At 41.0% G+C, this 12,553-nt stretch overlaps 1 protein-coding gene across 1 annotated transcript in view; it reads left to right on the top strand.

Moving 5' to 3' along the window:
• Positions 1 to 12,352, top strand: part of LOC121193198 (glutamate receptor-interacting protein 2-like) — a 28,934-nt gene extending 16,582 nt beyond the window's left edge. The window contains exons 10-24 of the mRNA XM_041055400.1: positions 335 to 463; positions 716 to 877; positions 1,368 to 1,554; positions 2,584 to 2,729; positions 2,834 to 2,914; positions 3,290 to 3,353; positions 3,799 to 3,944; positions 4,884 to 5,028; positions 5,322 to 5,461; positions 6,163 to 6,345; positions 6,436 to 6,595; positions 8,031 to 8,145; positions 8,479 to 8,703; positions 11,057 to 11,203; positions 12,155 to 12,352. Coding sequence (XP_040911334.1) covers positions 335 to 463; positions 716 to 877; positions 1,368 to 1,554; positions 2,584 to 2,729; positions 2,834 to 2,914; positions 3,290 to 3,353; positions 3,799 to 3,944; positions 4,884 to 5,028; positions 5,322 to 5,461; positions 6,163 to 6,345; positions 6,436 to 6,595; positions 8,031 to 8,145; positions 8,479 to 8,703; positions 11,057 to 11,203; positions 12,155 to 12,352 — 2,228 coding nt within the window. The remainder of the gene's footprint in view (positions 1 to 334; positions 464 to 715; positions 878 to 1,367; positions 1,555 to 2,583; positions 2,730 to 2,833; positions 2,915 to 3,289; positions 3,354 to 3,798; positions 3,945 to 4,883; positions 5,029 to 5,321; positions 5,462 to 6,162; positions 6,346 to 6,435; positions 6,596 to 8,030; positions 8,146 to 8,478; positions 8,704 to 11,056; positions 11,204 to 12,154) is intronic.
• The last annotated feature ends 201 nt before the right edge of the window (positions 12,353 to 12,553 follow it).

Below are 12,553 nucleotides of genomic sequence, written 5' to 3' on the forward strand. Positions count from 1 at the left end.
CTCAGCTCTTTGGAAGCTTGCTAGTAAAAGTAAGATTCTTTTTTTTTTCAAGATCCTGTTCCACTTCGCAATCAGCTCACTGTGTCTAAGTGATTCTCAGATGCTCATCAAAATACATTAAACCACAGGATTTAATCTACTGTACCATGACAAAAACATTAAATATCAATTACTCTGCTCTGAATTATCCTCCAGGCACTGTGTTGTGTGGTACAAATTTAGACATGGGAGTGGAAGTGTGATTTCATGGGTAGAATTTCAAGAAGTGTACTACAGATCTAGAGCAGTGGATCTGGTTTACTTAATGGGTGTGTTTGCCTCCTTGCTGCTGCAGTAAAAGTGCAGAAGAGCAACCATCATCACTGGGACCAAAGCAGCAACTACTGCCATCCCCCACATGCCAGCCACAGCAAGACATGGAGCAGCCCAAGCCACCCACACAACCAGCAGGACCACTGCAAATGTAAGTTATCACTTGTGACAGCACTGCTGCTGGCGAGACACCATAGCAGGAGCCTTTTCTTCTGCATGTTTGTTAAATCTTTTTCCAAGAGGTTTACTCCAACACTGTTACAATTTCTTTCTTTTGTTGCATGTTCCCATGAGTGTATGTTGCTGCCGCTGCTGCTATGGATGTGAATAAACTGTCACAGTGATGTGGTTTACTCTTACTGTACTTGCTTTTTGATATGTGTAGTGCTATGTCTCCTTTCAGCACTTGCGAGTGGTGGCTTCTCCCCTTCCTCCACAGCCACCTCAGGCTTCAGCAGCCAAGGTAGCAACACGCTGCCCTGCCCCATACCTCCGATCGCTCCCACCAGCCCCCGCAGCCTGACCGGCAAGAGGAGGACCAGGAAGAAGGACCACAAGAGCTCACGTATGACAAACCATCTGCCTCTTTTTGTTTTGTTTGTCCAGTTAGTTCAATGAAATTAAGCATGTTGTAGTGTAGTGCATATAGTTGCATGTAGTCATTTTTATGTCCTGATGTGTGGAATTTTTGCTCAGTGGCCATTTTATTAAGCACACCCAACCAAAACTAATGTTTTTGGTGGTGGTAAGTTGTTGAGATGAAGTGTGATATGTTTTTATCGTAACGTGAGTGAGCTGACCCTTTAAAATGTTGCTGCCCCCTCACTGTGTGAACAGATTTGACTGATCACTGACGTAAACATGACTGACATAAACTCTGATAAGTGACTCATTCTCTTTCCATTCCCATGTTGTCTCTGTGGGTGCATGTCTCTTCCCCTTACCCTCCTGCATTTTTTGTCCCCCACAATCCCTCTCTTGCTCCATTTATCTGCCACTTCTCCACTAATATCTCTCTCTGATGTGTCCCCCTCCCCTCTCTCCCTTTCCCTCAGTATCTCTGGCGTCCAGTTCTGTCGGCCCAGGGGGGCAGGTTTTTCATGTGGAAACAAGCGAGGTCGTCCTGAGGGGAGATCCACTCACAGGTTTTGGGATCCAGCTGCAGGGGGGTGTCTTTGCCACAGAAACCCTGTCCGCTCCCCCAGTCATCCGCTTTATTGAGCCCGACAGCCCAGCTGAGAGGTAATGGGCTGAGACACCTAACGAGTAAACAAATGTCATATAGAGAGTCACCTTGAACTATAGAGGGCCTTGGTGCTAATCATTCAGCCTGACAATGAAATGTCACATGTGAAAAAAGGCTAATTTTAGCCTGGTGTCTCAATGACTATTTTGTCCATGAGTATTTTGCAGGAGAGCTGCATTTGGCTAGTTCAGCAGTGGTTCCCAAACAGGGGGTCTGGACCCACAGAATGAGTCACAAATCTAATTTGAGTGGTCACGAGATGATTAAAAGCTGAGAAGCATTCGATCTGTCAGTTGGTTGGTCAATGGGTCAACCATTTTGGTCTGGACTGAAATATCTGAACAACTATTGCATGTATTGCCTGCTGGAGCATGAGTCTCCAGCAGTAGATTTATCACACTTCACATTATTCATGGTCCATTGATGCGGCCAGTGTTTTTTTTTTTTTTTTTGGCTAACCCTCTCCCCCATATTGGTACAGTATGTACTGTATTGATCAAGACTACATGTTGCAGTCTAATTAACACACAGCTCTGATCAGGCCACTGCATAGAATCTGCCCTTGTCTCGCAAGATTAATGATGGTGTCTGTGCCATCAGCGCAGGGCCATCTCCCCTGGGTCTTGTCACACGATTAGTCCAGCAGCAGTTGGACAGGAGTGACTCAAGTACAGCATCTGACTGTGATGTTGGTGTCTCAGCCTCCACACAAGGTTAATGAGCAGCGGTCGTCAGTGAATTAATATCAGTTGACAGTGCTTCAGTGTTTGCCCTCGCAATTAAGGGTCTGATTAAATGTGTGATATGTGTGACTTTTTTTCCCCCTTGTATGTATGTGTTTGCTTTCTGACGTTATTTTCAAGTTCAGATAAAGTCATTTTTAAATGTGTTTATGTCAAGCCCAGAGGCTATATTGTTTTTAAGGAGGGCATCCTAAACATTCAGCCTGGGAAATTATATATATTTTTTAACCCTTTTCTGACATTTTTCAGACTGGGCTGTTTTTGTGTATTTCCTGTGCAAAGGTGTGGGCTGGTACAGGTTGGAGACAGACTGTTGTCCATTAATGGGATCCCCACCGAAGATGGCACCTTGGAGGAAGCCCATCAGCTGCTCAGAGACTCCGCTCTGGCCAATAAGGTCACAGTGGAGATTGAGTTTGATGTTGCAGGTATCATATAGTACATGTACTGCACTTCTTTGTGCATTTCTTGTTGTGTAATCATGTTTATTTGTGCCATCCTGCTTACATCTTTACTTACATCTCCCATTTAGAGTCAGTGGTTCCCAGCAGTGGCACCTTCCACGTTAAACTACCCAAGAGGAGAGGAGTGGAGCTGGGCATCACCATCAGTGGTGAGTATGTTGGCAGCAAAACACACAGCAGGGGGCAGTGTTGCTCAACAATACTCCACAGAACCTTCAGACTGTAAATCTCCTTTTGAATCAATGTTCTCTGATCCATAAAATTCAGGCTTGCAAAAGCATGAGGGCACATACCTCATTAGCCCTGAATAGTACTGGCCTGTACCAACATTCATCATTATCCTTTCTGCTCTAACAAGCTCGGGAAAAAAAGAACAAAAAAACAAACAGGAAGCGAAGTATGGCCAGTGCAAAAAAAGAGAAAACAGCACTGACTGAAATATTTAGAGTCACAGTTAATGAGGTTTTATCCTTGTTTCATACATCCTGAAATAAAAACACTGACAGTTTTTTCTGTTTTACCAGCAAGTAAGAAACCTGGCAAACCCCTCATCATCTCTGACATCAGGAAAGGAAGCATAGCACACAGGTATGTCCAGTCATCACACAGAGCTAATAATATTACTGCTCAGTGTTTTATTACTCCAGCTGTCACAGCACAAAGTCATATACATTTTTTACAAAAACAATCTGTGGCAATGACACAATGACAATATTTCTGAACACTGTACAGATCAGGGTGAACTAGGTTTTCTAGGCTTATATGGGATTAATCATGCACAAAATAAAATTGTTTTGTGAATCCAGCGTGTAATAAAAGCCTAATTGGATTGAGCTATCAAAACTGGATCAGTAGGGCAGAGCAGCTGCATTTCAGAAGGGCTCAGTGTTGATTAGGGTTGAGGGTGAGGTTACGGTCACCCCCAAGGATCCCACTGAGACATCAGGCTAATAGGATTCTGACAGTGAGTCAGGAGCAGCAGCTCTCTGGTCCCACTTAATAGTTGAGATCCTCTTGCTCTTCTGTACGGTAGAACAGGCACTCTGGAGCCTGGAGACAGGCTTCTGGCCATCGACAGCGTACGTCTGGAGAACTGCACCATTGAGGACGCCATGCACGTCCTGCAGCAGGCCGAGGACATGGTCAAACTGCGAATCCAGAAGGATGAGGACAACATCGGTACATTTATCACGTAAAACACAGCACATCAATATGAACAGTGGTGGAAAGTTAATATTTATTCAAGTATTGCACTTATGCTTCAACTGAACTGCATTTCAGATGGAAATTTTTACTCCACTACTGAGTTTGTAAAATGAAATGCACTTTTAAGTATTATACCAGTGGTTCCCAGTCTTTTTTTTGGCTTGTGACCCCTCACAGAAGAAGCAATGACTAATTGGGGCAGTTCTACCAAAGAGACATTCCACCTCTAAATTTGGCAGATGGTTTAATTAAAGTAACTGTTCAAGGCCCAAAAACAAAAATTTTTAACAAAAAAAAAGCAAAATGACAAAGAAGTCCAAAGACTAAACTCAAATTTGTGGAGCACAAAAAAGTTTTTTCCTCTTTAGAATAGAACAGAATAAAATAAAATAAAATAAGATTAAATTAAATAAGTTTAGTGCAAGTCAAAATGTAAAAGGAAAGCTATACAACAATATGAAGAGAAAAAAACAAAAATACAAGGGGGGGTAAGGTGCACAGTTCAAGAAGTATGGGTTATTGCACATTAATGAGTATTGCACAGAATACGGATATTGCACAGTGAGTGGATAGAAGGAAGGAAATCCGGGGGGTCAGGGGAATAGACTGTGGGGTTCAGTGCATGTGTGAGTTCAGTGTGGTTATGGCTTTCAGGAAAAAACCGGACCTGACCTTGAGATTTATCAGACCTGACTTGTGGCTCTGTGAAGGAGCCAGACCCCACAGTTTAGAAACCCCTGGACAAGGCTACAACTGTCTGATGATAATAATAACAACAACAATCTGATGATTATTTGCTCAGAAAGAAAATAGTATTAATAACAAAATAGTTTGTGTCATCATGGGCTTCATTACATCTTACCTAATATTGAATCTTATGGATGGTATATGCTGTTACACTGTGTGCTATAGATGAGTTGGAGATGTCAGGATCCATAATCTACACAGTTGAGCTGAAGAGATACAATGGACCACTGGGCATCACGATTTCTGGCACAGAGGAGCCCTTTGACCCCATCGTCATTTCTGGTCTCACCAAGAAAGGCCTGGCAGAGAGGTGAGAGAAGGGCAAGGGGGTCAAGGTAGTTATTTGAGAAAATGGTGACACTTACACGGGGCTGAGGATAGTCAAATCTGTAGAGGCCCTCTTTGGAAACTTTTTTCTTTTTTTTTTTTTTTTATAAATGAGACAGTAAACAATGGCTGTCTCGTCTTTTTCTATAACAAGAAGCCTCTTTGTCTCTGTCTCAGTCAGCACACTGGCAGCCTGACAGGTTTCCTGGCCCGCCTGTCGGTACTGTCTGGTATACTCTGGTATCTCTGTCTCCTCTGCTCTCCCTAACCCTGCAGGACTGGGGCCATCCATATAGGGGACAGAGTCCTGGCCATCAATGGGGTCAGTTTAAAAGGAAAGCCGCTGAGCGAGGCCATTCACCTCCTGCAGATGGCCGGGGAGTCCGTCACTCTTAAGATCAAGAAACAAGCTGACCGTATGGTTTTATTTTATTTATTACACACATTCATAGATGTTTGCAAAAATGATCTTGCAGATGTAGCTGAAGAAATTGGTTAAAAACAAAAAATACACACAAAGGAGAAAGTCAAAAAGGAAAGTAATACAAAAAACATTTTAAAAAGACATAAAAGGTGATAAGATAATGAGAGCAGATGGATTCATAATAACACAGTTTTCTTCTTAGGCCTAAGATCATTTCTAATGATTGCGTGCCATATTTTCAAATGTTTTTGCCCACAATTTTAATCTTGAAGCTATTTTTTTTTCAATTTCATTCAGTTCTCATAACCTGCTCATTCATTCTCCTCTGGAAAGAACATCCCCACTGAACCACTGTGCGGTTTCATATTCCCTTTGTCCTTTGCTGATGATACATTGTTCTCCTCTTAATCTCATACCACAAGAACAAACCTTATTTTCATAGCACTTTTAGTTATAAATTTACATGTTTACAGGATAAGAAAAAGAGACAACATATACACATAAGAGACAAAAGCAAATCAGAAAAATAAAGTTTAAAATAGAAGAAGAAAGATGTTGATGTTCTTTTTAAAACTGTACTTTTTCTTATACTGTCTGTATAGGCAGTGGAAGTGATGCAGTGTTTTAATTTAGTGTTTTGAAAATGTGTTTCTACCTTGTTTAATACTCACTTGAGTTGGTGTTTATTCCCAGAATCTGATGGCCGACAGCCTCCGGATAGAGAAGCTGGATTTCTAAGTGACACAGAGGACGAACTGACAGACTCCCAGAAGACCAGTAAACACTCAGAAGTCTACTCTGCCACTGTTCCCAGTATAGACTCTGCCATGAGCTCCTGGGATAGCTCGGGGTTCGACGCAGGATACAGTAGCCAAGGTGAGGTCCACTGGACACTTGCTGCCTGAAGACGACCTTGATGATTTCCTTTCTCACATCAGTGTATTTTCTTGTGTTTGTTTGATTTAGGGACATATCTTCACAAAGCATCCGACATATTGCTCAATCCAAATGAGTGGAGGCGCACAAAGCACAGGACCCAAACCAGCTCAAGCTCTGCAGGTTTAATCCACCACACAGCGCTGTATGATGGGAGATTCACTGAGGATGAGTGGGACAAGATACCTGGGTAAGAGCAGTTTCCTTCCTGTCAGCATCTTGTTTTATGTCAGTTCAGCTTTGAGTGTTTTTGATTTCACAGCAAAGTACATATTTAATTTAAATCATACTATGTATGTAAGCAGTGGTGGAAAGTTACTGAGTACATTTGCTCAAGAACTGTACCTAAATAAAATATTTCCATTTGTCCTTCAGTGCCACTGCATTTTATATTTATCTGACAACCATAGTTACTTTTCAGGTTAAGATTTTACATAAAAGAAAAACACGACAAGCTCATAAAATATAACACACTGTTAAAGGCAAAACCAGTGGTTCCCAACTTTTTATCTAATATTTCACAAAAAATCTGAAAGGGAAAAGTAAAAAAAAAAATTAAATACATAAATAAATAAAAAATATAAATACAAATTCTTCTGTGTAGAAGGGTTAGGGTTACTTCTTCTCCTGTCCTCTACTGTTAATCATCTCATGACACCTCAGATTTATCTTGTGACCCTTTAGAAGGGCCTTGACCGCTTGGCTGGAATAAAGTAGACAAACTAGCTCGTCCTCAACCAGCAGCAACAGGAAAATGCCGGTTATACATTGTGGCATCTGTATTAAAAAAAGTATTATGTCATAACATATGACATGATGATAATATATTAGTCAAGGGGACATTTTACTGCACAATGAGTACTTCTAGTTTTGATACATTAAGTGTATTTAGATAATAAATGTGCTTTAACTTAAGTTGGATTCTGATTGCAGGCATTTTATTTGTAATGAGTATTTTTGCATGTTGTAAATTGGTACTTTTACTGACTTAAAGGATCTGAGTACTTTTTCCACCACTGTGTATAAGTAAAAGCTTTCTTTTGCACTTTTTGAATTCATTGACAAAAGCAAACTGCATTGTGAGTTACTCTCTCTTCATTTTGTGTTGTATGTTTTCACATTTTGTGCTTTTCCAAACTGTCCTTTTCTCTTCTTTCTCAGGTATTCTCTCTCTCATCTGCTTTACTAACTGCCCACGAGCTCTTTGGTGTTTCACATAGATACATCTTTTTCTGTCACCCCTTGTCCACACCAAAAACATTTCCTCAGAAAGCACCTAAAGCGCCCAAGGATACATCAGCCTTATCTGTCTCTTCACACTAGACTTTTTTTTTTTTCCTTGAACTTTTGTGTCACATGCTTTGAATTTTCTGCTTTTTTTGGGGGTTGACGTTACTTTTGTAAACTTGAACTCTTTTTAAGGCTTTATCTAATCTAGCGGACTCCTTTGAGCTGCCACAAGTGAGAGAATTTACAATAAACCCTCACTGTGGTCCTGAGAGATTTTCAAAGGGACTCTCCAGCGTGCAGCCCAAAAAACTGCAATTCCCATGCTGCCTTGGTACGCAGTACCGGCCTCCACACTGCAGGGCTGCTCTCATGTTCTGGTTCCTGCATTGTCATAGATTCATCAGCCCCCCTCGTTGCCATGGCACCCTGAACCAGGAGGACAGCTTCTGGTCCCAGGCTCTGCAGGACCTCGAGACCTGTGGCCAGTCAGAGATTCTCAGGGAGCTGGAGGTAGGCCCGCCTTTCCTTTTCCTGCTTCCTCTCCTCTTCCATCTGCTCTGTCCTACTCATGTATTCATAGACTGGTGTCAGCCTAAATGATCATGCCAGATGAAGCATTATGATAATCGGCAGAGTGTGTAATCTGTTATTAAATCTGACAAGACAGTCCGGGCACCTGCTGCCACACTGACCGAGGAAGGCTGTTGTGCAATGCCTCTGCCTCTAATCAGGCACTGTGTACCCTGCATGAGAGATTATGTATGAGTGTGTTTCTGCAGATAGAAGTTTTTTTTTTCTTTTTGAAACACAAAGCTCTAATCCCTTTCATTTTTGTTCTTTCAGGCATCCATGACAGGTAGTGCACTTAGTCTGTACCTAGAAGAGACCAAGACCAATGAAGACTTGATGTTTCAGTCTGAAATTAGCCCCATTAAGAAGGAGGGAATCCATGCTGAGTTTAAGAACAAAAGCAACCTGAACATGTCGACTGGAACCACAGATGTACCAGCCAGGGCCAAAGTGGACCCCTGCGATATTGTGTCCCCTACAACTCTGGCACTACACAAGGTAATTCAACTAGGAAGTGACTAGGAAGTGTTACCTTAAAAACAACCAACAAAAATTCACATCTAGGAAACATTGGCGATGCTTTACATGAAAGCTTGAGGTGGGTGCAGTGGTACAATTTTGCATTTAGGAGGGACCTGCTACTAATTTAAATTGTAAATACCTTTACAAGTAACCCAGAACTTACAGGGTACAGACAGGGGACCAACAGGGTTGAGCCATCTTCATCATCAGCATCTGAGTTGTAATTCTGAGTCAGAGACATCAGGAATTCCTGACTGATATCTCCCACTGTGTGAAAAGAAACATTGCTGCTGGCAGTTACATTAAAAGTAAATTCCAGTATTAAAGCTAATACAATCACTTCAGTTGATTTTCTGAGACCTGCACACTATTTGTTTGTGTCTGGTTTCACTTGATATAAAACTGCAACAAATACAGAACAAAAGTAGCTAATTTATCTGGTGTGACTACAAAGTTTGCGTTACGACCTTGCAATGACATGTGAACACTCACATTTTTTCCTCTAACATCAGTTTTGATCCTACTCTGGATCCCAAAACTATGTTACTGTTCCCCAGTACATAAAAATGTGCTCTTCTTCCCCGACGTCTTGCCAGCCTAATGTTTTGATCCCCAGGACAATAGTAATGTAGCTAAAAACTGTAAAGGCACTCCATTTGTAAAAACTTTTTAGCTAGTTTTTAATTTATACTATTTTGTCAATTTTCCTTTCCTTTTTACCTGGTAAAAAAAATTACTTTACCCTGTAATCATTAAGTAGGTACTCAGATTTATAGTCCTTCTTAAACACAAACTCTTAACTCTTCTTAGATTCTAACCACTTTTCTTCTTCCCTCATATTAGCATGTAACTACCTGATAAGTATTTTATTGAAATCTCACATGTGCGTAATAATTCCACTGTCATTTGCAAGCTATAATCCACAGCGTTGCCGAATAATCTATATCATTATGAACTGATCAGTCAGCTGCACTCACAGCTTAATAAACAAGGTACAAACAACAATGTCCTGAGGGAATCTGCCCATTATGAAGTTTATACCTGCGTGCCTCCTCCACTTGACTCACTGCTCCTGTCGGTAAAGTGTAACTGGACCCAGTGGATACCTGGCCAGTCAGGACTTGCACTGTGTGTATGACAAAAACACACAACACTCATTATACAACATTACCTGTGCAGGTGCACATGCTGTGAACCCATACTGCGTCTGTGTACTGTTGGGTGTCATCTGTGCATCTTGTTGCACTGTGTTTGACTGGCTGCGCAGGTGAAACTGGGTCAACAACAACAGAGTACATCACAGTCCTGCAGTGTGGAAATTAAAAATATTTTCAGTAGACACATCTTCTGTACTATCATGGAAAGTCATCTGAGCTTGACATGTAATGCCCCAAGCTGTTTCTTGTTTGGTTATGGTTAAATTGCTGACCTTGTTATAGTGTTGCTCCAACCAAATCCAAAGAGAAACAAATGATACAGAGGCATGTGACTGTGAATACAATACAGGAGGTGGGTAATAAAAGGCATCTGTACATTGCAAGGAAATACAATACAATGGCTGTGCGTTTAATATAAATGTCCACCCCCAGTTATTTATTTATTTAGGCCACTAAATGGGAAATACTCTTTCCTGCAAAAAGTTAGATGAGAAGTTCAAAATGAAGCTGCAGCCAGTTGCCGGTTAGCTTTGCTTAGCATAAAGACTGAAAACAGGGGTAAAATGCCTAGCCTGGCTCTGTCTAAAGGTAGCACAGTGGGAAGTCACTGGAAAGCAAGATATAACTTGATTGTGAGTTGTAGAGGTGCCAGTAGTCGGATTTTGTTTTCTTTGGGTGGAGCTGGGCTAGCTGTCTCCCCATGTTTCCTTTCTTTATGTTAAGTTAACCATATTATTGCTGTATCTTCTTATTTAAGCAGTTATGAATAAAGCAGTTATGGGGAATACTGCTAGACCTGTGAAAAGAGCTGTACAATATCCTCTGAGACTCTGGATGGAGCTTTGTCAAGTTCTCCCTCTATTTGAAGTTGTAAACTTTAAATTTTTAATGTAAAAGCTCTTTATAAACTAGAGATGTGAAGTTTTAAAGTTGCAAGTATTTAGGAAGCAGCAGGCTCTAATGAAAGACTGCTGATTTGCACTGTTACTAGGATCCAGCAGGATCCAGTGTTTTCTTATGCTATGGACTAAAAGTCAGGACATCTAGCTCTGCTGTTTTGATTTTTGACCACACTGTCCTTAATCTGTATAGAAGCCTCTTGATATTTATGAGCATGTGCTGTGCTGTGCTGTACAATCTCTGTGCAACTCTAAGGTCCCCTGTTTTTGCAGGTTACAATAAGGAAAGACCTTGAGAGCCATGACTTTGGTTTCAGTGTATCAGACGGGCTCCTGGAGAAAGGGGTTTACGTCAACATGATCCGCCCAGATGGCCCAGCTGACCAGGCGGGTTTAAAGTCTTTTGACCGCATTCTTCAGGTAATGTTTTTTGTTTATAAACTTCATCTTTAATACTTCCTCTATTTTTTTTTGGTTTTGTTGCCAAGAGTCAGATGAGACGACTGATACCACTCACATAACTGTGTGTTCAATATGAAGCTGGAGCCAGGATGTGGTTAGCTTAGCATAAAGACTGAAAGCAGGGGAAAATGGCTAACCTGACCTTGTGTGTTTCTTAGACCTACTAACTAGCTAATTACTTCTATATGCTAACTAAAAGACTATGGCTGGTTAGGCTAGCTTAGCTTAGCCTAGCATAAAAAATGGAAGCATGGGGAAACAGCTATGAGAAATGGTCTTTATGCTAGTATGGATGTAGATGTCTTAATTAGTTTGAGTGGTTCTGGTAGGAAGAATTTTGTTTTTGTTTTTCCTGTTTCCAGTCTTTATGTTTACTTACGATAACCGTCTCCTGGCCTCATCTTTGCATTTTACTCAGTGAGACATGAGAGTAGAATTATTCTTGTCATCTTTCCATAACTATGCATCACTTATACTTTTTAGTCTGTACTATCAATTATGTACTTTATTTATATGCATTAATCAATTATATTACATAAATATTATATTACAATTTTATTAGTTACATAACTACATTATAATGTAGCTGTAGCAATTTATGACATTTTTTCAGACTGCTTATATAATAAAGGGCCTTCAAGTGAAGTGTTTCCCATCATCTGACACTGAAATGTTGTATTCTGTTAATGAAATGTTCAGTGTTGGGGAAAAAAAAAAAAAAAAGGAAAAAAGCCCATACATTTGAAGGATGTTGCCTAAATTGTTATTTTTATTGTTTGTCTTGTCTTTATGCTGTTTTATTGCTCTTTATCCTCACTGTCTGGGCAAAAGAGCAAAAAACATTTTTCCCAGAATATTCAAATGTAAAACCATGTTGAATGATAGCTTTCATTGCCTCTAATCTTCCAGGTGAACCGTGTGAGGACCAGGGATTTGGATTGTTGTCTAACTGTGCCCCTCATTATGGAGGCCGGGGACAGCCTGGACTTGGTCATTAGCAGGAATCCACTGGCAGCAGCAGACACCGGGCTGCCCGACGACTGTGACGACCCCTCAAACTCACTGTTCTGCTTTCCTGAACACAGGACCAACAGTATTGCCCTGTGACCATAAGGAGACACACTTGCTGCTGAAACACTGTAGTGCTGGGACCACATACACACACACATTGCATCAACGTCACGCATGGTTAAGTTTGTCACATTGTACCTCTTGAAGAGACCTTCGCACTCATGTTCAGCATGCAGAGCATCCTCTCACATGCACAAACACAAACAGCCACTCTGCACTGCCTGAAAGCATCTTTCA

The sequence above is a fragment of the Toxotes jaculatrix genome, chromosome 2, assembly GCF_017976425.1.
Source record: "Toxotes jaculatrix isolate fToxJac2 chromosome 2, fToxJac2.pri, whole genome shotgun sequence".
Lineage (NCBI taxonomy): Eukaryota > Metazoa > Chordata > Actinopteri > Toxotidae > Toxotes > Toxotes jaculatrix.